This window comes from Lagopus leucura, unplaced genomic scaffold (genome assembly GCF_019238085.1).
Source record: "Lagopus leucura isolate 7727_CA_CO unplaced genomic scaffold, USGS_WTPT01 Super-Scaffold_100019, whole genome shotgun sequence".
In the NCBI taxonomy this organism is placed as follows: domain Eukaryota; kingdom Metazoa; phylum Chordata; class Aves; order Galliformes; family Phasianidae; genus Lagopus; species Lagopus leucura.
This window is the reverse complement of record NW_024962273.1, coordinates 3,441,993-3,469,162: the sequence shown is the minus strand read 5'-3', so window position 1 is coordinate 3,469,162 and position 27,170 is coordinate 3,441,993. Positions and strand designations below refer to the sequence as shown.

Genomic DNA, 27,170 nt, shown 5'->3' with positions numbered 1-27,170 from the left:
CTAAGTAGTCTGCTTTTATCAGTCCAGGTTCTAGCAGACAGAGCTTCGCTTCTTACCTATATGCATAAAAGACATCCATAGGTGCTGGCACATTACAGAACTGGACAATCATTAAGATGAAACTGAACCCTTAATCCTCTAAGTCAGCCTGAGTAGTGCAGTGATAAATCAGACTTGCTAACAGGTAACTGGGAAGGTACGTGAAGGTGAGGAAGCTTGCAGTGATCACAACCATGCAATCTTTCGACCTCATCTGTGAAACAGTTTAAATCTTCCCTTACATCTAAATTCACTTAATAAATTTAAAATAAAATGTACATATACATCTTTGAACAAGTAGGCATCAATATATATGTACATTCTTAGAGACTTTCAAGGACAAACAACGTAAGCTGAAGTATTTTAAGATATTCTAAATCACTGTAGTGATTTCCCATATTTACACCCCTTTGGGTCAGTGCAACGTGATAAACTTCTTAATGCCCACTGCTAGTCCCTATTTGCCTGTGAATCCACATTTGCATACAGACAACTGAAACTGCAGCTTAAGGCCTCCCTGCCATTTGAGTTTACCCAGCTCCTGGGTTACCTGTAATCAGCACTTGCTGGCACCGTTTGCATGAAGTAAAGAGCAGCAGTCCGTGCTTTCCAATGCCACTTCTTGGCAGGGAGTGTACAGATGACACATTCTTCTTTCAGCTCTTCTTGAAGAAGATCCATCAGCTGTTTGTGGGAACCACCATAAAAAGCCTCAATGAGAAGAACACTCATTTTCCCACTGCTTCAGCTCTGTCTGAAATCTGAAAAGGACAAAAGAGAAATAATTTACTTTAGAAATGCACAGTATTTGGGTTGGTTGGTTGGTTAAGGATGTTGAAAAAAGCAAAAACTACTACAAGGTCTACCAGCATCTTCATTCTTTACCTGAAATGAATCCCTTCATATTAAGTTCATGGATTCACTTCAGAACAATTACAAATTAGTGACAAAACTACCACACCTGTTTGCTTCAACTCTTACAGCGTATAACTTGAAATGTTAAGGGAACTAAAATATGCAGGACTTACAAATACTGTATTTTTTGCTCCGTTTTCAATCAGGGTATTTAAAGGTAGCTTCACTTTGTGGACTTGTAAATGCATCGTTCCTCAACAGGTTTGGGGTACGCTCATAAAATGCCTTTATTTGTTTTTATATAGCTTTATTTCTTTCACTGGAGGTAGATAAAACTGAAGAACAACTTAAATACATTTCTGCCATTATTAGCAAGTGCTTTGGCTACCTGAGCTCAGAGGAATGTCTGAGAGCAACCCAAGGACCTCAGGAATCTCTCATCCCTGGAGCAGTGCACCTCGAACCCAGAGGAGATGCAAACCATGCTGCTGTTCTTCAGTGCTCCAACACTGGAAGAGAACAGCTCTGCAGGCTTAAGGAAGCTGTCACATGCAAGCACGGGGCTGCTGACAAACAGGAAGCAAAACGCGTTGCCCAAAGTGAAGGGAAAGATGACTGTTGCTCAGGTTTCATGAGTCACAGACTCGAGGTACCAAAAAGCTGCTCTGTAGATGCTTTGACCAACACCGCCAAATAAAAAAGGTCGCAAACCAAACTCTGAAGATCATTCACCATCCATGAAACCTGTCCAATCAATTCCTTCTCACCAGGGAGGACCATGGTGTTCACTCCCTGCTGACTCGGTGCCTGGGCTCCATGGTTGATGCTGCCTATTGCAGGACACCACGTCTGTTCTGTGTCCCTGCCATTTCTAGTGGTGTCAGGTTGGAAAAGTCCAATCTCTGAGAGCAGGAAGTATTCTGTTATCAGATCTCAGAAAACAAATGGAAAAAAAAATTAAAGTGCACTGCAGTCGTCAAAAGATCAACTAGCCAGCAACAGAAATCCGAATACTAAAGAAACATAATTAGAGGACAAAACATAAGAAATCTCTAGATAGTAGTTTTGAGTCATTGGCCCATCACTGTGCAAAAGAGATGTCAAACTCCTGGGTCAATACAGATCAAATAGTAAGAAGGAAAGAATTCATTCTGTGCTCTTTCCTGTCACAATCCAGCCTGGATTCAGGTTATAATTTGTTCTATTACTCACTTTCCTACACTGTTTCAAGTGAAATTATTTTTTTAAACAAACATTTCTTTCAAAAGAAAAAAAAACACCAAAACTGTTGTCTGGAAGCAGTGAATTCTCTCTCTTTTGGAGTTTGCTACTCTGCAGGTAGCAAGGCAGATTCTGATCTCTTTTCCACTGACCTAATTTCAGAATCACACTTTTGAAATCACTGGCGTTTTCTGAATTCACAATGATGTAACTGAAATCATAATCCCTACTCCAAAGCCCTTTTGGAACCTGCAGGGTAATAACTGCGAGAAAAACACAAGCTGTGTTGGAATATGCGCTATTCATTGGTAATTAATCATGCTACGCTCGTCATCAAACGTCGCCGTAACTTTAACTCAAAGGATCAGAGGGAAGCGTTTTGCAAATTCAAAAAGGGGGCACAGAGAAGTCTGAAAGTGCCACTGAGTGAGAATGAGTTGCGCTGAATTTGCCAATCAGTGGTATCAGTAATAATTTGTTCATGAAATATCTGATCAAGCTGCACTCCCCCAGACTGGTTCTGAAACCAGCCCTTATCGCTAGTTTTAGCTGAATCAACAATGTGCTCTCGATTCTATTTCGCAGCAGTTTTCACTGTTTGTTCCTCCCTGGGACAGGAAAAGATGCGTTCAGCTCTCAGGTTTCCCTCCTTCTTACAGACCCTAACATTTAGGTTACATTGCACTCACCCTTCTACCTTTAATAAAAGGTAATTAAAACGCATTTTGCAAACGTTACGAAAGAGTTCGCCCTACAACAAATTCCTTTTGGCTGTTGGCGGTGAGAATTTCGGTTCAAGCTTGGATGCACAGTAGGATTGCACGGAGTATACCAGTATGGAGGTAGTTTTGGCTACACGAGGCAGAGTGGCACCTGGAGGTCCCACACCAGCAGCAACGCACAAGTGAAAAATAGCCATGAGCAAATTTCTCAGGTCTAAAGCTCAAGGGCTCTCTTACAAACCCCTTCCTCACCCCAAAATGTAGGTACTGCTCACGAAAATACTCACCAGCACTTGTGTGATTCTGGTGTCACACAACCTAAGTGCGTTACCAGCCACATACATTTAGTAGAAATGTTACGTGAAGTGCAGTAGATGGCCTTGTTGGCTGGTTTTTGTTTGTCTGTTTTTTAAGATGCTACTTAAATATGAAACTACTGAACAGTCATGGCAACACAATACACACCGTGCTTACTTCAGGAGTTGACTAATCTGGAACAATAAAAATGCCAGCCACTAAATCGTGTGCTTTAAAAACATACACTGATAATGCAAAGGAAATTATATTATATAGAACTAATAATTCCTGGTATTTAAAAAGTCACAGAGGAGGTAGGACACAGCCATTTACCCCATATTTCATCCACACGACTTCCAGTTTTGTTCACATACAAAAATAACATCTATTATTTCTACTTTATTTCCCTTGACCTAGCCAAGTTAAGGTAAATATCTCCTATATACTCCTCAGAGGTCTCGAAAAGACACAGATGATAAATGGCCTGAGAACGTTCACCGTATCTGATGGAATGCGATCCTCAATTAAACATAAATCACTCCAGGTATTCTTTTACTCATTTCAAAGAAAACAACAAATATTAGAAAAACATATCTGCTTTCCTTTCCCCATTACAGGGCTTCCTCTGCTCTGAGCCAGCTCAGCCCAGGCCCCAGAAGCACAGCACTGCCGTGTCCAAAAAATGCCTCTATGCAAGCATCATGTATGCAGGATGGAGCTCAGTATTCAGGGCAGATGTTGGGGAAAAACTGGCTGGAATAGGAACATCCCACTCTGTGGTAATAATGCCAAAAGTCACGCGGTGGAGGCACTGCAGGTCCCTAAATGGACTGCTGCTGTTTGACCCCAACAGTTTTTAATACAAAAAAATCTATCCTGTAAAGGGCAATAAATATTTATTTAAATGGCATGGAAGAATTAACTGCTCAAGCAGTCACAGAAACCACTGAACCACTGCTTTGTTTGAAACTCTAGGTAAACACCAACCAAGTATTTCTGTTCACCAGCCTAGGTAGTGAAAGCTCGTCATTTTCCATGATTTATTAAGGAACGTACTTCTGCTCTGCCTGACAGACAGAAGTGTGGTTTCACAAACATCAGCACAGCTCGCATCAGGAAGCCATAATGAGCTCTGCTCATTGACGTATTCAGACAACATAAATTACAGATCGCGTTTAAGTATCTGTCCAACCAAATAGTTGAGCAACAATCCAAAACCAAGGGAATAACTGTTAATATATTCCATAGGTAGAGGACTGCTATTAGTAACAGGAAATAAGGTGTATGGTTTCAGTAATGATTGTTTCAACGGTCGCAGTCCCACACAGACATGAAATTCTTCCACCGCTGTATCCAGAGCACACACAGCTGGCTACAGAACCCATCAGGTATGCCTCATGTACATAAACACACTTACAGCCTTTGATGATTTCAGATAAGCACACTGCCATACCTTTTACAAGCAATAACTTTTAATGTTCCACATTCTGGTAACATGGGATTTCCCAAAGGGCCACTGCAGGCCCTACCTTGTCCCCCTGCCCCTTCCTCCTCCCGGCAAAGCTGTGATGCAGCACACACACACACACAGAGTAACCCACATTGAACCAGTCAGCACTGCCCTCCTACTCATGATAATGACTCACAGAAACTCCAGACTTATACCTTAAGCACAATTGCATTTTAATGGTTGACCAAATTTTCACTCAAAAGTACCGGGGCTAAGTCATTACCAAACTGGTTATTTGCACCAAGTGAGAACGCCACTCAATCTATCTTTTATATAAATCAGTTGGAAAAGACAAAAAGTTCTCCCCTCCTTTTGAGAAAGTGGTAAACCAAAACGGTTCACCTTCATCTGGACGTCTGCACCAACACCAACATTAACTTACCAATGGCACCCAGAGAACTTTGCCCATCCAAACAGCCCAAGAGCTGCACACGTCTACCCAGATGTCTACACTGAAACAAGGATGCACGGCGCTGTCTGATTTTATTCCACTAAACGCTAAAATACTCTATTTTAGTTCCCTTTGCTTATCATCTACGCACATGTTTGTGAAGGCTGTATTCATTACGCTGACAACCAGCTCCCAGCCAAAAGTAAAAATAGAGTGAACGGGAGAAAATGGCATGAGTCCCAGTGGCCTCAGCCAGGTAAGCGTTCCCATCTGTGAACTCTGCCTCAAAATCCCTTTCAATATCAGCCGTACTTACCACACTTATTTGAAGTGCTTGGTTAAAGGATTGCTAAGTTTTTCTTCTACGGACTATTTTAACGCATCCTGGAAAATCAGCTGTTTGTAATACACTTTAAAATATGCAATTAATTAGCAATTTTTCAACTTGCTTTCAAAGTAAGAGCTGTGTGTGTCTCACTGTAGTGCTGGAAAAATCATGTTCTCATGTGTGAATCGCTTTCGTTTTGATGCAAAACCGATATGGATGTCCCCTGAAAGATCACTCGCAGTACGCTTATGAGACTCCACCAGCAGTCCCAATGACAAACTTTTAAGTTGAGGTTTTAAGTGAATACGTACATTCTTAATGTTTTAGATCAAAGTGCCATCACAGGACAGTTTTGTTTTTTTTCCAGAAAGGTTATTGCTGACTGACTGCCTTCTAATGCAAACTGATTTTCTAATGCTCTTCTAAGAAAGTCAGTCTGCAGTTGCAGAGAAAAAAAAAAACATAACAGAACTATGTCTTAAGCTTGCAGGTAATCAGAACAGGAAAACTCTCTTAACACCACAGGCTTAGTCTGACTCTATAGCATTTGACCAGCAACATCTGTAACACTGTGCAGCAAGTACTGTCCTGCATTCTTGTCAGTTGGAACCTGCCAACATACAGCTGCCAGTCTTGGTGCTGCCCATCACTTCACTCTGACAGCTGGCAAGGAGCCCACATGTACGAATCACAGGGCTTCTTCAGCGCCCAACAGGCTCTGTCTCAGAGCACAGAGACAACTTCTTGTGTAAAATCTGCCTATTACTTCTTTGCAGAACACAGAAAGATGGAAAAGCAATGCTGCACAACCTGTGTTTGCCATTGAGGGCTATGATCATGGCACAGGCCATGGGATGAGTAACCCTTCTGAACATGACTCCTCCTCAGCTTCCTCATTCCAACACTTGAGGTCGAGCACTAACAGGTAGAAGTGTGACTGCTTCACTGGCCGCAGCCCCCAGAAGAGCAGAACTATGCACCACGACTGGCAAACTTTAAGCCTAAATTAATCTCAGATCCACAGCACGACTTCAACTGTAGCTTCTAAGCAGCATTCCCTACTGATACAACTTGAAGGCTGCTTGTTTGACAACTGAATTGACAACAAGCAGCACTTTCAGGCTTCCTAAAGAAGACATTACTGCAATCTGTAAACTTGCAACCTTTATTCTTGCTGCACCAAAATAGATTAAATTTTCTGAAAACCTACTAAGATCATCATCTCCAAAAATACACTACTTCCATTGCATTACTCTGCAGAAACTTCTTGCTTGCCTTGTTGAAAACTGCTTTCCTGACCAGACTGGCCTAAATCTGGCTGGACCACAGCTGGTTTACATGGTGGTACATCCCCTGTAGCTTGCCTCTGTGCCTGCAGCCAGGTGAAGCATCTCTCAGCTCCCCAAGCTGCATGGTGACTCCTTCCACTTCTGGGCAACTGCTCACATCCTGTTCTTAAAGCATCCTGCCTAGCATAAATACATAAGATAAACAAAGAGAGGAAAAAAAACAAAAAACCTTACACAGAATGTTTAAGGCTCACATGAGATATTCAAAATCCTACAGCACTTCCTAACTCTCAGGAGTTTTCACTCATAAAATAGCATTTCCATACCCTGTAAGCATTCAGGTAAGAAACACAGCAGCACTTAAGAAGATGCAATTAGTTCTCCAAATGATAAGAACTTTAAAAGAATTGTAAAGATCTTAACTAAAAAGCACACCGTGAGGACTGCAGCGCTCAGTTCATACATCTGTGTTTCCAACCCTGAAATACAATAGCAGGAACTGGAAGCTGCACTTTAAAGATGTCCCATGGCTATTAATGCAGAGGCATTCTGACATAAGAGACTGTAAGGGCTACTTCTGGACTCCACATATTTAGAAAGTAGCATTCTGTAAAATCTGTATATTAACCTGTGCATGCTAAGCGAACAACGTTGCTACAGATCCTTACAAAAAAGCTATTAATGCATATGCAGAGTGTGCATTTCAAAAACTCCATATTTCCATTGCCTCATTATTTTATCCATATAAAGACACTATTGGCCTTCACCATTTCACCTTGTGGAAAAGTGAAGAAATTTAATCCTCAACTTTTATTCTCCACTTTCGTTCTTGACATAGCCTAAGACTACCACGAGTACTTCGCAACTGTGTGTCTAGCCATCCTCAATCAAAATCTTTGAAGACCTTAAACTACATTGAATAAATTGGTTTTTTTCCAGTGGAGAAGTACATCTGCACATCACATTTCTGATTAACTCACAGACAATCACAGCCACACACCGCGGTAGAGATGTGCAACTAAACGTTGTCTATAAACTACTTCTATGTATACAGACTACATAAAACAAGGGAAGTAGTTGTGGCATTTAGTTAGGAGAAAGCTTTCTTGATTCCTAGGCCAAAAAAGAATGGCCAAAGACAAGAGACGTGAGGAGAAACAGGGTCCAGGCTCTGCCATGAGAATGACTGCAGCCGTGATGATCCTCCCATCACACAGGGTAGTTCTTCCACTGAGCTTATTCCCTTTTTTCCTTCTTTCAACAGCCCCAGTACATCCACAGAAGAAGACGACAAGAGGATGCTGCCAAGTACTGGGTATTAAGCAGTTGATCACCTTCACAAGATGTTCTAACAGTATTTTGGGTAGCTCTTCAGCCCATAAGAGGCTTTTCAAAAGAAAAAAAACAAAACAAAAACAAACAACTATAAGAGTACGACCAGAAAATGCAAAGTATAACAATTGTAACTGATAGAGAATTAGTTATTTCAACGAAACAGTTAATGATAAACTCCCACCTGCCACGTAACTCATAAGCCTGCAATAACGATAACTTAGTTTAGCAGAGACTGCTGGTGTTGGTGGATGGTACGTTGGTTTTATCCAACTTATTTGGACTGTGTTTACGGTTCTTGAAGGCTTAGGACACTTTCCAAGATTCATCTTTTTCAGCAGTGGACTTCTTACAAACAAATTTGTCAATATCTGCGATCTTGAAGTCTTCCATTAGGTTTAAACAGATGAGAGATACTTGATTTAGAATTTCTCTCAGTGGATAAGGGACTAATAGGTGTGGTAATGGGAGATGTAGTGCTATTTTTAAACTTGACAGGAGACATATTAGTTGCTAGTTCCCTATTACAGAAAAAGCACCAGTCTGGTTAATAATAGGCTGGCATGTTGAAATTCCTCCAATTTATTAGGAATATGATCAGAAATGTGTTCCCCTCATTCCAGGCTTCAGACCAGCTTCTACACAGAAAGGTAAGCTGCATTTGTAACCACTTTAAGCACATAAATACTTGAAAAAGTTACATGCAAATATTTGAAGTGATTGGATTTGAAAGTCTTGGTCTATAGATCATATTGGCTAATTGATTAAAAGACAAAAGGCTTGTTAAAAGCCATCAGTAACTGCTGTGCGAGCTAACAGAATCATCTCACATCAAAAAGCTGGTCTATTTTCTACAGTAGATTTTAAGTGGTAAAAACTTAAACAATAAATCATTCTCATATTTTGACAGTTTGGGATTCAGCCCTTAAAAACATCCTTCTTGTACAAAACCTGGAATTCTAAGAGTTAATCTAAACATTAGGCTTGGTAGCCTGAGATGTTTGGCAGCAACTTTTGAGTGGGCACAAGCCAGATTTATTTTACAGTCAGAAATTATCCATTTGAATATGTGATGAAAGGATCTGCATCTTCAGTCACACCTTGAGTCAATAAAAAGGATGGGATGAGTTCTACTGTCAGATCTAGTTCTGCTGTGAAATATGGGAGGAGTCTCACACAGAGAAGTATTACTGAAGGACTAAAGTGCCAACTCCACAACACATCCCAGTAAGGCAAGTTCAAAATCAAATTCTTCCAGCATGTAAACTGGATGCTAGAAGGTGTGTCAATTCTATCTGCCATTTTATTCACAGAACAACCTGCAAACTAGCAATTCAGCATGATAAATGTGAGGACTGGCCAAGCTACATAACTCTTAACCAAGTGAAGAGAACAGTTACTCATCAGATTTTCATTTGGTTCATAAGAAGCAATGTTAAATTTCTACAGTAAGTTTCTACAGCGGTCTGGATATGATGCTCTTACAATCCGTAAGGTAACATCAAAGCTGTAAAGTCACCTGCATAAACACTTCTTCATTTTAACTGCTAAGTACTATTTTAATTCAACAAATGAAACAATTTTCAAGCTTTCAGCCACGCAACTCCCGTCTCCTCAGGAGGGACCTGAATCAGTGCTTCTTACTATGACTTTATGAAAACAGAAACACATCCCAGCAACTTCTGTCCAGTCAGCACCATGTTATTTCTTTCAGAAACCACTTGAAAACTCTCAGATTCCATAGCAAACGTCACACAACATCAAAAGAGGACTTCATACAGCCCTGAACATATTTTTCCATTTTAAGAATATTTTCTTCCTATTGCCAACTTCACAAACAGAAGGATATATTACCCGCATCAATTTATAAATCTAGTGCAATTAGAGTTGTCAATTCTATTTAGCAGCGCAGCGTCGTGTTTCCTGTAAATAGCCCAAGCCCTCTGAAGGGGCTGCAGCAGCATCGAAGGCTTAGGAGCACATCCAAGGCACGTTCCGACAGCACGCTGCAAGCGTCTTCCAGCATCTTGCTGGCACAAGAACTGCCAGCCTAATGACTGCAGGCAGCTCCTTTCATTTCTTGTCCACGGGGCCTTAGGAGCCTGCAAAATACTCCCAAGGATTTGCTTAAAGCGATGAAGAAGTGCATATTCCCACACTGGATTTTATACTGCAAGTATGAGAAATGGAAGGGGTCTATCCCTTCCACTGGGAGGTATCTATGGATACACAGATCACAAGAAAGCTGAAAAATACTGCCATCAGTTAAATAAGGATGTCAGTCATCATCTGTCAATTGAAATGGGGAACATTTCAGGAAATATTTCTTTCCAGCGATATACAAGCATCTCAAAACAATCTGTTTGGGGAGGTTATTTTGTAAACAAGCTTAGGTTCTGAACTGAAGTTTTTTTAAAAAACAGATACCGCAAAAGGAATGAATATTGATGTCTGGGAGAAGCCCCAGCAGACAGGGAGCAGAAGTGGCTGCTTTTAGTTACGCTGCAGGTAACAGCAAGGCAAGGACATGCACCAAGGATGAAGAAGCCTGGTCATCCAGACATAACATTTTCCCTTGAAGGTTAGCAGATGGCTGTGATTAGAGAAGTGTCATTAAAATCATGGCCATCGGAAATTCCATGCCTCTAAAACTTTGGATTTGTTGCACAGGTTGCAATCTGGCTATAGCACACGTTCTGCATTGTAATGATAGAGGCAAAACCAGTGTTAGATGGATTTCTCTTTGCAGGCTCCCTCCCCACAAATAGGTACAATTTTAAGAACTGGGAAATGAATTGCAGTTTGTAATGGCCACATCTACTGCTATGCAGAGAAAGCACATCTTCCTTACAGGGCTCAGAGATGAAGAAGCTAATTTAAGGTTGTTACTGCAACATTCAGCTGAAGTTCAGCTGTCTATTAGTAAGTTACAATATTACTGATATGATGAAATACACAAACCAACATTACAAGCCAACATGAGAATACTACTTACACCTCATAGATGCGAGTTCCCAGGAAAATCAACCAGATGTGCACATGTGAAGGCGATCTATGAAGCTGGCTTAGTTGCATATTTAAATCAAAGGTAGCTCTGAAAGATGCTTCACTCTCCCATTTTAACAACTGGAGAACTAATTAAAATATTAATAAAGAGGGGAAGGGGACAAAAAGGCAGTGAATGTTCAGTGTAGTTGCTGTGCATGCTCAGGTGAGCTGCCTTCAGCAAAACTAATCTGCCTAAGGCAATGCAAACAGGGTACATAAATTAAATCTTACCAAAGAAATGCTTTAGGAAGAGAAAAGAAGTTATTTCCATCTATCTACATGCATTAGTTAACACCCAGTGAAGAAACCCTAAACCAAATCGCCTGTACATTTCAGAACAGATAAGAATCTACTTCTAAGGTGCATTCAAACACCATAATGTGAACAAAATCTGTTTTGCATGCCAAAATCCTTGGAGAGGGCAATATTCATGCAAGCTGATTCAAGCTACCCTGAAGATATGCAGCTCTTTCCCCTCCTATGGCAGCTCTCAATGCCTGTGGACAAGAGAGATCCAGAAATGATTTTCCTGGAGACTACAGGCAGCTGCTCTTCACACTTGTGGAAGCATTTTCTTGGGCATTACACAAATGACTTGAGAAGAAAAAAAAGAAAAGAAAAAAGAGCTTTTTCTTTTCAAGCTGTGTACACCACTTGATACTTACTGTACATTCAAACCAGATGAGGCACTCAAGCGAGGGCTTGGCATCAGCACACTGAAGGTGTGTAATGGGTACCTACTGAACGCAGACCAGCTCACATGGCTTTGCTTATTTATAAATGCCACTCAGGCACTGCTGACAGCTGTAACGCCCGCCTGCAGTGGCACTCAGGATGTTGCTGACACACCACTACCTTTGTAAATCTGTGTCTACAAGCAGACGATTCTATGGAACTTTGTTGGCAAATACACACAGTGTTTCTTTCTGACCGTAGCTAGAAAGGTTATTTTAACTGCTGTGCTACACTGTGCTGACTTTGAATGGGAAAAATGCTTTAGAACCAAATTTTAGTGAGGTTAATCCTCTCCACTGAGTGTCTCATCACTGAGCAATAGCTCACCAGATTACTTTTGTTAGAAAGTGCTTTCTGACCATATTATTGGACTGCACAGAATTGTTCTGTATACATGCATAGTCATACATACACAGAAATTCATACATCTGTTACTGTTATTGTTGCCCATTGACTTCCAAATGCAAAGTCTATGACTTGTAAATACAGCTCTTCAGCTCTCCTGAAAGAAAAGCACACGGTTTGGCTCTGAAAGCATAGGCAAACCAAAAAGAATTCACCTTACAATGAGGGCGAAAAGGGGATACAGGTCAGCTGCTCAACTTTGCTAAGCCAAAGAAGTCCAGAACTATTGGAGGAAAATAAAACACTACAAGATCTACACAGATTTTCCAGCTACCAGACAGTTGTAAGAAAAGGCTTGGATTCAATAAACAAACCTCACGATTATACAACTTCTCACCAAAAAGTTTCAATTGCTTTTCAATGTATAGTTTAAACAACAAAATGCAGCTGCTTCATCACCTCCCTCCAGCCCCACAGTCCTACTACATCTTCTGCCTGGTGTTTTCTCATTATCAATAACAAGAGGTTTCATCTGTCTCCTTTCATTCAAAAAGGCCAAGGAGCTTAGAAACATTAATTAAACCTAGTAACACTCCTGTGAGGTAGGTAGGTGTTATTATCTTCACTTTACAGATGAGAAAACTTGCATTTTAAGTTACGACTCACACAAGTTTCCAACAATAGTTTTATAGTAAAGCCGTGAGCGCCTTGCAATTCCCTATTTCCAACCAACAGAATGCATGCTCTCTTTTAAACTGGCAGGAATTTACTTGCCATTCTACCACACATGACAATTTTTGTTTTGATCGACAGTGTTAATTTGTCATTAGCATGAATCCTTGCAAGAAAATACAAATACATATTCTACCCAGATTGTACTTTCATTATTTCATTGTCTGCTTGAGCTGAAAATGAGATGAAATTTTGTATCCTGTGTTAATATCACTCTTCATCTGGTTAGCTGATGAATTTCATCCTCAAAAAGAAAATCCATGCTTCTTAAAGCATATGAATTGCTTCTTGTGACTGAATCCCAGATTTCTCGTCTCATCTACGCTTTTTTAGTGTATGCAATTTTATTTCTTAATCTTTCACTTTCTTTTCTAATTACTTCACTTCCTCTTTGAATTATTCCTTATTATAATTGCCTTTTTCCCATATCTCTTTGCTTTCCCTTTTAAAACTTTTCCAACAACACGATAAAGGATGTACCTACACATAAAGAACAGCCTTACAGTGTTTCAACCACTACACTTTCAACCACAGATGCGTACCACATCTCCTTGTCTCACACTCTCCTCACTTCCAACTTCTTCCTGTGTACAGATATCTGCACCATCCCTCCTACCTGCCTGGCTACACTCCTAAACAGTCTTCTCTATCCTCATCCTGCGTCACTCCTAAAACTCCATTTCCTTCCTTACTGTTCCAGAAGCAAACTTTCACAGCTCCCCTGCCTTAACTTCCTTGCCTGCATCTCTCATCTCCTCATCATTTCTTCCTTACTCAAATTGTCTCAAACACCTTTATAAACTTCTTATTCCTCCTCCTCCTTCCTTCTGTACCACTATGGAACAGAATGTACCATCCACTGAAGCAACTTCTACCATGCATTCAATTAGTCCAAAACGCATGAGAGTCCAACCTAGTTTTAAAAGAGGCTAAATTTGTCAAGAGCCTTCCAGAAAAAGCTTTATTCCTCAAAATCAGCCAAAGATTTTTGTGTATTTTCCCAAACCTAACAAATCTGTAGCCCATAAAGTGGCGGCCTTCAGCTCATTAATGACTGCTTCTGAATGGGCACACACATCACTCAAAACACAGCTATTAAAATAGGTAGATTGAATAAATTGTTTGTTGTTGTCGTTTTGTTTTTACAAAAAGATCACTATATTTTACTGAAGAAAAAGAATTCTTGTATGCCTTCTTTAAATACTATTTCTTCTATTTCGGAACAGCACAAAAAGTTAAATTAGACCTCTTTTTTTTTTTCCTTTGTATCATACAATTCAGCACATCTTGTTTGTACTATCTACTTTACTGAAGAGAGTTTGCCAGAGTACAGTAAAAATAGGTAGCTTTGTTACTCACAGTCTGAAAATGACAACTTGCAGGCCTTGAGAACTGCTCTCATCATATGGAAGCTGCAACAAATGTTCAGTCACTGCTTTCTGTTTCAGCTCCCAGAATTACAGCTGGATTCTTTAAACATTATGTGTGGTTTCTTGCATTTCAAAGCTTCTGAACTACTCGGATTGCAAGAAGCAAAAATTCTGCCCACAGACACCGTCTTGTTTCCACTGACTTCATGCTGCAGCCAAGAAGTATGGAATGGAAGCAGGATGCCACAGTATACGACACCACTGAATGCTGCAGCCCCCATCATACCTCAGCTGAGTGTGATTCATGTTCACTTCCACAGCACAAAAATTCTATTCCTTTTCCATCACTCCACAGAGGTAGAATCACAGAATCATAGAATGGCTTGGGTTGGAAGGGACCTCAAGGATCAGCAAGCCATAACCCCCCTGCCACAAGCAGGGCCGCCAGCAATTTCAGAAGTAGGTTCTTCTATGCAAAAAGAACAATTATAGTCCTCCAACAGATTTTTTTCCTATTTAATTACCATCATACTATTTACATTCACTACTCTTACACTTTTTCATGAAAATCATACAGCTTAACGAAACAGGAGGGATGCACTGCAGCCTTTTACTACCTGATCCCATCTTGAGCAGAGTCTTACTCGAGCTCTATCCATTTCTGCACACTTAAAGGTGCAGAGATAAACTGTCAGGCATCTGCTGGCCAAAAAAAAAGAAAGTTGAGTTTCTTTCTCTTCTAATATTCTGTAAGGTTACTCATCCCTTTGCATTCAGCTGGTCACAGAATGAATATCCAAAGCCCTTTGAAAACTTCACATATGCAGCCACGATCAGTAAGTAACACTAGCAGAGGCCTCTCAGAGCAATTTAGTCTCACTCTCCACTGCTGTCATTCACTTTTTGCTTGATTCCAATGTTTTGGCTTTTTATTTTTAACTGCTTTTATTCAATCTACATTTAATCACAAACGATGTGAGCCTTGTCTGCCACTGAACGTGCCACTAACGAGCAATCAGCCTCCAATACTTAAAAACAGGTTGGGACCCACAGAAGAACAGTTTCAGTGAAACACTCCTACACCTTTGGTTTTCTCCTCTGTGTGCAACAATCCCATCTTCACTGAAATCACCCACTTTTTTCAAATAGCTTTTTATACTCAGTAAGACAACAGTAGAGAATAAAAGTGCTGCTGAAATCTGTATCACATTTGAACTCGTACGATGTTTAAAAAAGAATGCTTTGCCTTCCTAGTAATTACTTCACATTTTGAGGACCGTAATAATTTCCTCTCCCTGCAGGCATACGAAAATCCAGAGTGAGACTTGGTTCTGTTCTTCTAAAAGCCAGCGCTGGACAACATCAGAACAAAGTGTGAACACAAGCTTCAGAGCATCAGAGCAACACCGGGAACATCAGAAGCTGAAACGCGTGTAGGTGTATTAGCAGTCCTACCATCCATCTGTCAGATATCTTCGATGTTCCTGCACATCACCCACTGGCAGAGCTGTCTGCCAAGCAAAAATATTATGAAATGTTCATTATATACTCAAATTTCCTCCCCCCCCCCCCTTCCTGAGGAGGAAATGGAAAAAGCAGTCCCTCCGTACACACAGGCTTACATCGTTACCAAGAAACACTGAGACTTTCAAATTCTCCATAAAGGAAAATCTACCCAGAAACCAGCAGGCGGGACTGTGATTTTACATATATTTTAGCAAACTTTACTTACCACTGCATACGCTGACTCTTGGTTCACAGATATCTCATTTTTTAAGGTACGTTAAAGACGGAGTTTACAATTAACTGAACAGACAGCGTACAAAAGGCTTTTAGAACTACACCATATGGTCTAGGGAAAGGAACAATCTGGACTATCCACATTTCAATCTGCAGGCTTGTCCACCTCTATCACACATTGTATTGCTGTAATAAAATATTAAGATAGAAATGTAGAAGTGAAAATAATCTATCTTTTGCACCACCAAGGGAACAAGGCATCCTACAGTCTAGTGTGTTTATTAAATATTTTAAGTTTTATGATTTTGGCACGGTGAATCAGATACAGTCAATAAAATTCTCAATTCATTTAAAACAGTATTTCCAGAAGGGTATGGGTGGGTATTCATCTTGTGCTTCAGGGAAATAAAAAATACCAGTTTACATGGGGTACACTGGCAGCAGTTTATGTAACAGATGACACATTCTTGGAAATCAAATAAAAGCAGAAAGAAAATACCCATTGTTGCTTAGTGAAGGACTAATCACATGGTCACAGCTGGAACCAGCGTAAATCATTCATTAATAAAATTCTGTTGTAGTAGTTACTTTTTTCTGCTTTTCAACTGCCAGCAAAAAAAATCATCTTTCGACTCTTTGTAGAAATAATACATTCGTAAGTATTTTGTAGTGACTATTAAACTTACTAAATCTTTGCAGGAAAAAAAAAAAAAGAATGCCTACAACAAGGACACTGTTGGCTCTAAAGAAAGATATATATATATATATATTTATGTATTTTAGATGCAATCCCAGAACACAGTCCAAGAAGATACTTGCCACACTCGGAGGTACTGGCCTGACCTCTGCTTGCACAGAATCTAAACCTAGAGAAAAATCAGCTGATGTCCTTTGCAGAGCAAATTCTGTAACACAAAGCATTTTAAATGCTCGATTTGGCAGCCTTATGAGTCATATTCCTCAATGTAAACTAGAAACTTGCACTAGATTAAATACAGACACTACAGAAAAAGTCCGTGTGATGGTTAAGTGTTCCATAAGTAGAGACTGTTGGACATGTGTATCATGGGCTGACCCTGCTTGGAGCAGGATGAGATGAGGTGAGCTGCCAAAGTCCCTTCCAACCTGAATTATCCTATGACTCTATGACCTTTCACACTAGAGCTTCCCCTTCCTGAGCCGTGACCCTCCTTTTCTCTTTGACTTTGTAATCAATGCAACAACTGTCTTAAACTTCATGTTTCATTGCCTCCAACAGCAGGGAAAATAATACACACGAATCTATAGGACTTTGCAGAAGAAGGAATTATGAACTCACAAAAATCATCTCATCCTTTGCAATTACCTTGAAAGAAACCCCTTGCTATATCAGTGTGGATATGTGAGCTGTCCTGCACACAATAAATAATAACTACACCTTTTAATGTTGAAAACTGCAGCAAAGTAAATGGGACAGGTTTTTCTCCATTCCAAGAGAAGAAAAAAAAAAAAAAATCAAAATCATATTCCTTATTTGGTGTCAACACTGAATTTTAAAACGATCAAGAATCTCTTTAATTGAAAGGTTTCTTCAAATGTAAAAGTTAAAAATATATTATCTCCCTGACTCTGTGCCTACAAAGCAGTCTGAGCAGACTTAAAGCATCCTGGCTTGATAGGATATCTCTGTTTCATTGCAGAGTCTGCTAAGGACTTCTCAAACCTCTATCAAACCACATAAACCCTCTGCATCCAGTGGGAATGCTAAAGTGCACAGCCCAACACATGCTTACATTTCCACATGATCAAAGACTCAGTTCTTCAGTTTACTGTAGTTATCCCTACCTCACAGTGACATCTTCTGTAAAGAGATGTACTTTATTTGTAACTGGTTAATGTAAACAAGAAAGCCCTGGTTTTCTAGTAGTTAACTACAAGTTGTATGAAATGACAAAGTTAATAGTTAGTGTTACTACCATTATTTACACAAAGGAAAAATCACAACCTAAGAAAACTTTAGCACATAAATGAAGCGCATCTTAGATTGTCACATTCAGAGACAAAAAAGAGCCCCAAATTTCTTGCTAACCTGTATTTTAGTAATTATTAGTCTTCATCAGCACAGGTAAATCTGAAGACATGCAAGTGAAATGAGTACATAGTTGACAAGGAAGTGCAACTAAATACAAGCAGTGGCAGAAAGCATCACCTTCATATGTGATGGTCCATGATGTGGACAGGCATCATTTGAATAAGATACCATTTTCTGCTCTTTCTCTCTTTACAAATAAAAAAGAAATTGCTTTTTTTTGCAACAGAAAAATGCAGTCAAGTAGATCGTGGCTGAACAAGATCTACAGTTGAGTTTACTTTATTCTGTTTGGTGATGTGTTTCCATTTCAATAAAATATGATGAATCCTAAAATAATAAATATCTATTTATGCAAAGCTGGTGAGTACCATGTGGCCAGCTTCTGACTCTTAGAGAACTTCTGCAGAAGAATGAGGCAATACAGTTCTCCACCTGATTGTGTCGGAAGGGCCATCCCCAGCCCCACAGTTGCCAGACATTCTGCTTTTCAAAGTCAGTCCAAATGCCTTTGAAACACAATGAAAACAGCTCTACGAGGACTCCTCCATAAGCTTCCCACAAAATACTTGATTTTCTTCTTCATTTGTCTACTTCTAGATGAGACGTGACCAAAAAATAGTTGGACATTCATGGGAGAAAAAAAGCCTTTCCAAAGGCAAAAACAGTGTCTCAAACTAAGTCCCATTCTCTGCCACTCTTCACATGCCCAAGTGCTATTCTTCTTGAAGCCACACCACACACATCTGACAGGAATTACACTTTTTTCTTTTTAATCTGCTCCTAACACCTTACAAAGTATATTGCTTCTTTTGACACTGGTATCATCAAAAGAACCATGACTAAATGGTTTTAATGGTTTCCATGCCTAATTGCTATTACGTGGCCATTCGCCAGCAGCAGCACAAGGCCATCATTCGGACTACCTGAGAAGTGATGACTTTGGGTGCAGCCATAAATCCAGAAAGCCATGCAACCAGCACCAGAAATGGGCCCCCATGCATGCCTCGATGCCATTCTGATGGATTTGCAGCAACAAGCAAGGAAGGCAAACAGTATAAAAAAACACAAAGTGCTGAAAATACACATCTATTAATGATTTTTTCTCATTGGAAACGCTGTACCAAGCTGTAGGTAGCCTAGTTACTCTACGTGAAGGGTGACTGGAAAAAAAAAGCAGTATTTAGGTTAGCTAGGAGAAGAGTGTGACAGATATAAGCTAATGTTAATGCTACGAAAGCTAAGATTTACCTTTACTAATCCCTCTCAGTGAAAACAATAGGACACGGAGAGGAAATGAAAGATGACAAATATAAGACAAGGGAGCACGTTGGTGGGAGGTGGGAAAAGGAGAAATGAGGAGGCACGGGGGAGGACTGCTGCTGCCTCACCTGAAGAGCTGCAATCTGTTTGGATCAGCTTATTTAAATTAGTACAATAACACGGTCATGTAGACAAGAACCAGGATTATTAATTTCCATGGATATTATCCAAGTGTGCATAAGAAGCACAGGTTCAGGGATTTAAACTTCTGGGATGATTCATACTTTGAAGTCAGTCAGCAGCAGTAGTAGTTGGCAGAGTCTACAGTGAAAGGTAGCAAGCAAAAGGAGTCGGATTCCTTCAGGTCATTAAGGCATAAGGTCCTGACAGCAGTTATGTAACAAATAAAGGTATTCATAGGAAGGGAACGAATGTTTCTAAGAACTTGTAATGTGATGCTGGGAAGCACTTGGCGTTGCCACACTTTTTGAAGAAATAAACCACTGCAGAAAGAACCACGATGCTGGATTAGAGGAAAAAAAAAATAAAACCTGCACCAGGAGTGAATTGCAGAAAGCAGTAAGAGTTGATTAGCATTTTTGACAACAAGAGAAAGGACGGGGCCCAGGCTCAACCTAATAGCTAGCTTACAACCTAGATTTTATTAAATTGGTATTATATTTTGCAACTGCATATTAAAATGCTTCCTACATTAAGCACTAAATAGCTTTAAGTAAATGCTTTGTTTTCTTGAGCATGACAGATCTTCAATACCAACTGCAAGTACCAAAGCAATCTTTCACTCAAACGCTTTCAGAATTTTTTGCCTCTCTCTTCTCACTTATAAATGTTCAAACCTGGGTGCCCACAGCTTGTACATAAACCTGAAATATGGCACTTAAATCTGTTCACTGAAAGTTAAGTGCTCCAGCGGTCTGAAGTTAAAAACTGAAGCAAAAGCAACCCCACCAGGAACAGAAGCATTTTCTCCAGCGGTGAAACACCACAAGGATGTCTGCTTTCAAGTTCTAACTCTTGACGTTGTCAAGTTCACACATTGCTGCTATCCTCACCCCACCCAGCCTGTAGCTTTGTGATTCTCCGCAAGGTTGGTAAGATTTCTTTGAAAAACTAAACCAAGTGGCAAGCGCGCATGCCAGGTACAGGAGGGCTTTCTCAAAACGCTCACAGCGTCACTTTTCATCTTCTAAGACATACATTCATGTGATCTTTTAATAACTATTTATTTCACACCAAACCAGATATCTCCCTAAAGCCTACCAATACAGCCTGCAGGCATATTTCTTAAATAAAAGTACTGAATCCTTGTATACTTTGCATTTGCATACTAAAGGAATGAATCAGTTATCACAGCAGTAGTAACACTATGCAGCAACTGCTCACCTCTTGCTGAAGGAAAAAAAAAACACCCTGCTTATCTGTTTGCTGTGACACTCTGTACCAACTGCATTTCTTCCGTTCCGCAATTGTGGTGCATCATTTTCTTACAAAGCTGTGACAAGTATTACTGCTTGTTAAGTTGATCAACACATCTGCTACCTATTTTGTATACAGAAGCCTTATCGCCTCCTTACTTATGTATTTCTGCTGAGAGGTTAGAGAAATCATATGATTCTATGACCCTATGAAATGGTACTACTGGTAGAGCAATTCCTTGTTGCAACATTTCAGATACTTTTCTGTGTAACTCTTGCTACTTACTGTAAACAGAAGTAGTTTCACTACTAAATGCTTCAGAGTTCACAAAATTAGCACACAGCGGGGCTTCCAGCAGTGCTTATATGAAATGACGTAAGAAACCCAAGGTGCTGCATCAGGACTGCATTTGACAGTATTAGAGGACCATAATGACTGGCTGTGGACAAGCATTCAGAGAATAACTCAGCCCCTCCAAAAATTAAGAAGTGAATGCTGCACATTTGTTTACAGTACAGGAATAATGTGATTTTGACCAAAGGAGCAGACAGACCTGAGACACAGCAGCAGAGGAAAGTCCAGCAGGAGAACAACTGCCCACGTGTTCATGTAAGAAATTCTGCAGGAGAAATTAACTCTTTTGTTCCACAGGATCACAATTAAGGCTTTTGAAAAATTACTAGAAATGGAGAAAAACTGTGATGGAGGTTATCAATGCATGATACATTATCTCCTATTATCTAAAAAGAAAGCCTTATCTGCTACACAGCACAGCACGAGCTAAATGCCAGTTGGCTTAAAATCTTATGAGAAAAGGCCAATTTCCAGGAAGGCACATGACTGAAACAAGGCTCCTTCTGAGCTTATAATCAAAATTGCTCAAATCTCTGATCACAGGAGAAGCATTTTAAGAACTTGCCTAGTCCTGTTTTTGCCACCCTACCCCAAGCAAAGAGCTGCACCACTCGTGCGATCCCAAGGGCCAGGCCTTCACCAACATCCCTTGTCCTAAAGCTTCGATGAAACAAGAGATCCATGCTCTTCTAAAATGAAGACATCTCTCAGGTGCTGCATTACCTTTGGTGCAGTATTCTCTTTGTGATCCTAACTACAGAGAAGCAAGTGTAATGGGATGTATTTGTGTTGTTCACATTCCTATACGAAACATGGCACAGCTTTACATTTACTGCCTATAGATGAAGTGCCAGCACCGTCCATGCAAGTGACGCTGCGATGTAATCTTCTAAACGGTGCCATGACAACTAATGTAATTATACTGAAATAGTATTAGCTATATTTATGTTGGGGATAGTCTTACCACAGTTCTTAAGAGAACCATACTGCTGCTCAGGAATTAGCCCTATCTCCTCTTCTCTGTAACAGCATAATTAGTCATTTTGACATTTTTTGCCTTCCACAGTGACTAACTAACTCCTCCCACTCATATAATTCAACGCAGAGAGCTCAGATTTAAATTATATGGTTCAGGTAATAAATACTCAACATGATCTCCTTTTTTTTTTTTTTTTTCTCTCTAATATCTTCTTCGATTCAGCTAAACAAGCTAAAGGAATATTTAGTGTTTTCTTCTACCCCTAACGGGATATTTGGGCTTTTTTGCAGAACAACCTGGTAACTCATGCAATTACCAATTTAAGATTCACTTTGTGTTAACATCTTCCAGTTAAAGGGCAGCACAGCATTTTAGCTCCCTGCCCCTAAAACCCAGCTGGGAGGAGGTCTCCTCTTCAGGCCAACACACAGCCAGGCAGCTCCAAGCCCTTCTTCATGGCCTCCATGACCACATGCAAGGCCAAACTGAGCCTTCTGCAGCAGCAAATCAACCCGATCATCAGGAATCCATACGCAGTTAATAAAAAATACATCCACCACGTACAAACTTGTAATTATTGTTAAAACTACCTGGCTCTGTCAAGCATGCGCTGAACCACGCCGCATGGCCCTGCATCCCAGCTAACACAGAGGAAAGTCAACCCTAGTGCAATATTTCCTTGTGACTGAAATGCAGAACACACAATGTGAATGTGTACAGACTGAGCAGCAAATCAGGAGCTCACAAGCTGCCAATACCTCACTCTGCAGGCTACCTCCAGCAGATCTGTCAGCACTTTCAATGATCGTCATCCTGCAAACATACCGGCTCACATTCAGCCAACAAAATATGAAAGTATTCTGAGTGATGTTCCTCCTGTTTATTATTAATTCCAAAGTGGATGTTAGCACTTAAAATACTTTGAAGACCTATCCTTACTGTTGTGTTTCAATCACTGGAGATGTGATTGCAGCACTCAAATCCCTTTGGACTAAATGCCCCGATCCAAACATCTTACAGGTCCATTAAAAATTGAATGGGCATAAACAACCCCAGCAGCTTAGAGCTTGAGTTGGTATTACAGTGATCTCTGCAATTCATAAACATCAACACTTGGGTAGTGTTGCAAGCAACTAATTATTATCTTTTGCTTAGGGGCACGTATGGTGAGCTCTACAGGTATCGCTATTGCTTTTTGCCTAATATGTTGCCCCTTGAAGTCTTTCAGAGTAACAACTTGCTGATACGCAGTGCTACCAAACTGTTTGATATTCAAAGAGGATATGCCACAACTTCAGAAAGACGGTGCTAAGAAAGAACAAGTAGTCACAAATCCCTACTAGACTGGCAAACGGTAATTTCATATTGCTCTCTAAGAGACAAATCACATCATTCCGTAACACAGATTTTGGATGAAAACATCCATGCTTTCTAAAAGGCACAAGTGTGCAAGCAGCCTTTACCTTTTTCTGGAAAACTGCTTAATTTTGCAGTGTTTTCTGAATTACTACCTGGATGACTTGGGTTTACTGACACTGCATGACTCCACATTTGTGGAGCATCTGACTTCACACAGCATTTGACTTCAAAGCAGAATTTGGCCCACTAAGTCTGAGTCTGCCTTTTCCAGCCAGAACTGTAAACTTTACTTTCATTTCTTCATGTAAGCGATTGGTACAACTGGTAAGCAGAGGTTTCAATATTACAAATAATGAGGCAGCACAAATTCAGAAAATGGAAACCTCCTGGGTAAAACTAACAGCCCCTTCAAACATTATTCATAATGTTTTGTTATTAACTATTTCCTCACTAATTGACTTTTTTTTTTTTTTTCTCCAATTTAGACTGATATTTGCAAGGTTGCTAAATAAAGCAGCAATTGAAAGACTGAAGACATCTTACATATGCTTTGCAGTTAATGAATTTCAAACTTCGGAAGAAAATACAGTACAGAAGTTGGTTAGAAACAGCAGTGAGATTCTGTAAATAGATTCAGTTCTTCAAAAGGATATCTGCCACTGCACACAGCTTTAAAGTCAGCCTTTCAAGTTACAACTGAACAAATCTTTACTCTGCAAAATTACACTAGATAAAAATATATATATTACAAAATGCAAGTGTAACAACAATACAGCAATCTGCTAATCATCCCCCAAATAGCCTTTTTTTGGTACAAAAACCTCTGTAGGTTCCAGCATCACTATCTGCATGAGTAATTTGGGGGCCCTACTCATCTAAGCTGTTCCCATGGCATGACTGTGTGTGCTCATAAAAAGACAAATAGGAAGGGCCCATGGTTGTGATGGGGAAATCTCTGTGAATGATAGCAATATTAGGCAGATGAGTGGCTGACATTTAGTTCACTGTCAGTCACACATATAAAGTCATGCACAAGTTTTTCAGTATGTGGCACAATAATGCTTTCATCTGCTGTTATCTTGGATGCCCTTATGACATACTTCTATTTTCTTTTAAATACTGTAACATGAAGTCTAGGAAAAAAAAAATCTCCTTATTTGCAGATTGATGATCACTGCTACAACACTAGTTACATGAAAAGCACCACTGTTCAGTCGTTTCAGAAACCCAACCATTAGGATTTTGCCCCATTCCTAAAATTCACTTTTCTTCTAAGGTATCAAAGACATAATAATGCAGGCTCTTACAAAGAACCTAAAATGGGTGCCTCAGTTTAAAGTGAAGCAGATTTGAACATAAATCAATAGAAGTAGCAGGTATCATTAAAAATTGCTGGCAGCAAACACGTGGGGTCCTTTCAAACACCACGAGAAAGCTGTAGCTGCAATAAGCAGTAATATCTGCTCTAGCTTCATCTAGCTAGCAGAGATAAAACAACAAAGTCACAAGAAAGCTTTAGCAACCATGACAAACATTTTCCAAGAATGCACAGTATGTAATTACTCTGCTGTCATATGCAAATTCTTTGTCACTGCATCTGCACCGCTGCTGGTACCCGTAATACCTAGACTGATTCAGTACAGGTATGTTAGCATATCTTTAAAACAACACACCTTCCACTTCTTGTCTGAAGACCTATCCTTTGATTTGTTGAAATGTGAATACAAAGAAGCAGAAATCCTTACAAAGAAATGATAATAGCTAGCTGCTTTGATACCTATGGCAACGTGACTGAAAACAAGCAATTCAAAGAAACAACTAATTCAGTTTAAAGTTATGAAGTTGTGAGCCTTTTTTTTGTGCGTGGTCTTTAACTTATCTGCAAAGCTCTTTCATCCAGTTTTGTAAGTAAGTGTAAGTAGCCATTCTGAATTGATTATTACAACTTCAGCATGAGTGACACTTGACTGAAAAAGTAAAAGGACGCCAGTTTCCTTTCTTTGTTTTCATTTTCAAAGAAGTCACAAGGAAATGTTCTTCTCCCTCCACGCATTTCTTCTATTCAGAAAGGAAGAACCAAAGATTGCAGCGTGGGCACAGGGTCTTCTCCACCCCTCTTCTCTCCACAATGACTGAACAGACTTAATTAATACTTAATCCAGCAGGTTAGGTAGAAGTCTGGACTGTGTAAACTGAATGTTAAGTTCTATCTTCCTAAAATTAGGTAACTCCTACACTCAGGTACATTTGCACAATTTGGTCTCAGTCACCTGAAGTCTACATTCCTCCAATGCACTTTGAAGTTATCAAACCAGCACGTGGTTCTTCTTTTCCCACAGCAATTTAAGTTCAAGAAATTCAAGGACAGAGGAGTTCATTCCATTTTTCCCCGTTTTCTGAAATTTACACTTCGACCTCAGCAATTCATCATGCCATGGGATATTATGGTTTCCACTTGCACAGAAGAGCTCAGCAACCTGGGAAATTAAGCTTTACAATAACTTCATATTCATTAGTTCCACAAAAGATAGAGAAATACACAACTTTTTTTAGCCTCCAACCATCTCACAGAATATAAACCATGCAACACCAACAAGAAAGCTTTTGCTGACCACAGAACACATACTTAGCTTTTGTCAGACACTTTCAGGATTGTAGTTACTTGCATGTTCTAGGACCGTGATTAAACTGCCTAAAAAATTATAACACAACACAAAAGGCAGCTTTTCTGCATGAAGTTTCTAAAAAGCCTATAGCTTCTTCCAGTACAGAAGATAAAAGTGTATTTTAGGCCAGTATTTCTTCTTTAGGTTTCCCTCCGAGTTGCAGGGTGGCTTTTTAGTTTCCATTCTAAGCCAGCCAGCCTGGCAAGCTGGTTCAGTGCTTTAGAGCCATCACAGTGCCAATTCAGGCTTTATCTCTGAGTGTCATGCCCCTGCTTAGCCAGGGTCTAGAGTTCTGCTGAGGCTGGGTATGTTCACCCTGAAGAATGACACTACTCCGGTTGTTCATACTGATTCATTAAATAAATGATATTTTGATCAGATATTGAGTGATTTGGGTCTGTACATAGGTCCTGGAAAGCCACCTAGTGAGTGTTTTGATCCCATTAAAATCTAGATATCTGCTGCAAGAAAGCAAGGCACTATTCTAAGCAGATGGGTTTCACTTTCAGCTACAGCTTTATGAGGAAAACAATCCACTCTCAGATCTTAGCAAGAATATTGCTTCCTTCAAGTCTGCACCCCTGCCTGTGACAGGGTCTCTTAAGCCAAAAGAAGTTACATACCCAACAAGCTCATGGATGTATATACCTCTGTATACACATATATATATTAAAATCCATATTTTGAATACTTCCAAGCACATCATAAGGGAGATTTTTAAACTGTTCCTAACACAGCCCCATCTAAGTCACGCATTGAATCGCCCTGCTATACGAATATATTATTTATGAAGCATTACAGAAACATTCTTCATACTATACTATACTTCAGGATTTATTTAGCAATTTCTTTGCTTTTACAAGCAAAAGCTATTCTGGCCAAGGTCCTAACAAGCACTGATAAACTGACGGCATACTTGCAGGTTCCAGCCAACACCCATGCAGCTGCTTGAGTACCTATCTCCATTTCTTCTCATTAACAAAACACAAGATCCTGTTACAAAGCGTGCTGAAACAGTGAGTTAATGAGCTTATGTGTTGGAAATCACCTAGAAATAATTATTAACTATTTACCAGAATTGTGTGAAGTT

At 39.9% G+C, this 27,170-nt stretch overlaps 1 protein-coding gene across 9 annotated transcripts in view; it reads right to left on the bottom strand.

Moving 5' to 3' along the window:
- Positions 1-27,170, bottom strand: part of GTDC1 (glycosyltransferase like domain containing 1) — a 163,337-nt gene that overhangs the window by 111,035 nt on the left and 25,132 nt on the right. For all 9 annotated transcript variants that reach the window (XM_042877877.1, XM_042877874.1, XM_042877879.1 and 6 more), the window contains one exon: positions 590-800. In XM_042877877.1, coding sequence (XP_042733811.1) covers positions 590-771 — 182 coding nt within the window. In that variant the 5' untranslated portion in view covers positions 772-800. The remainder of the gene's footprint in view (positions 1-589; positions 801-27,170) is intronic.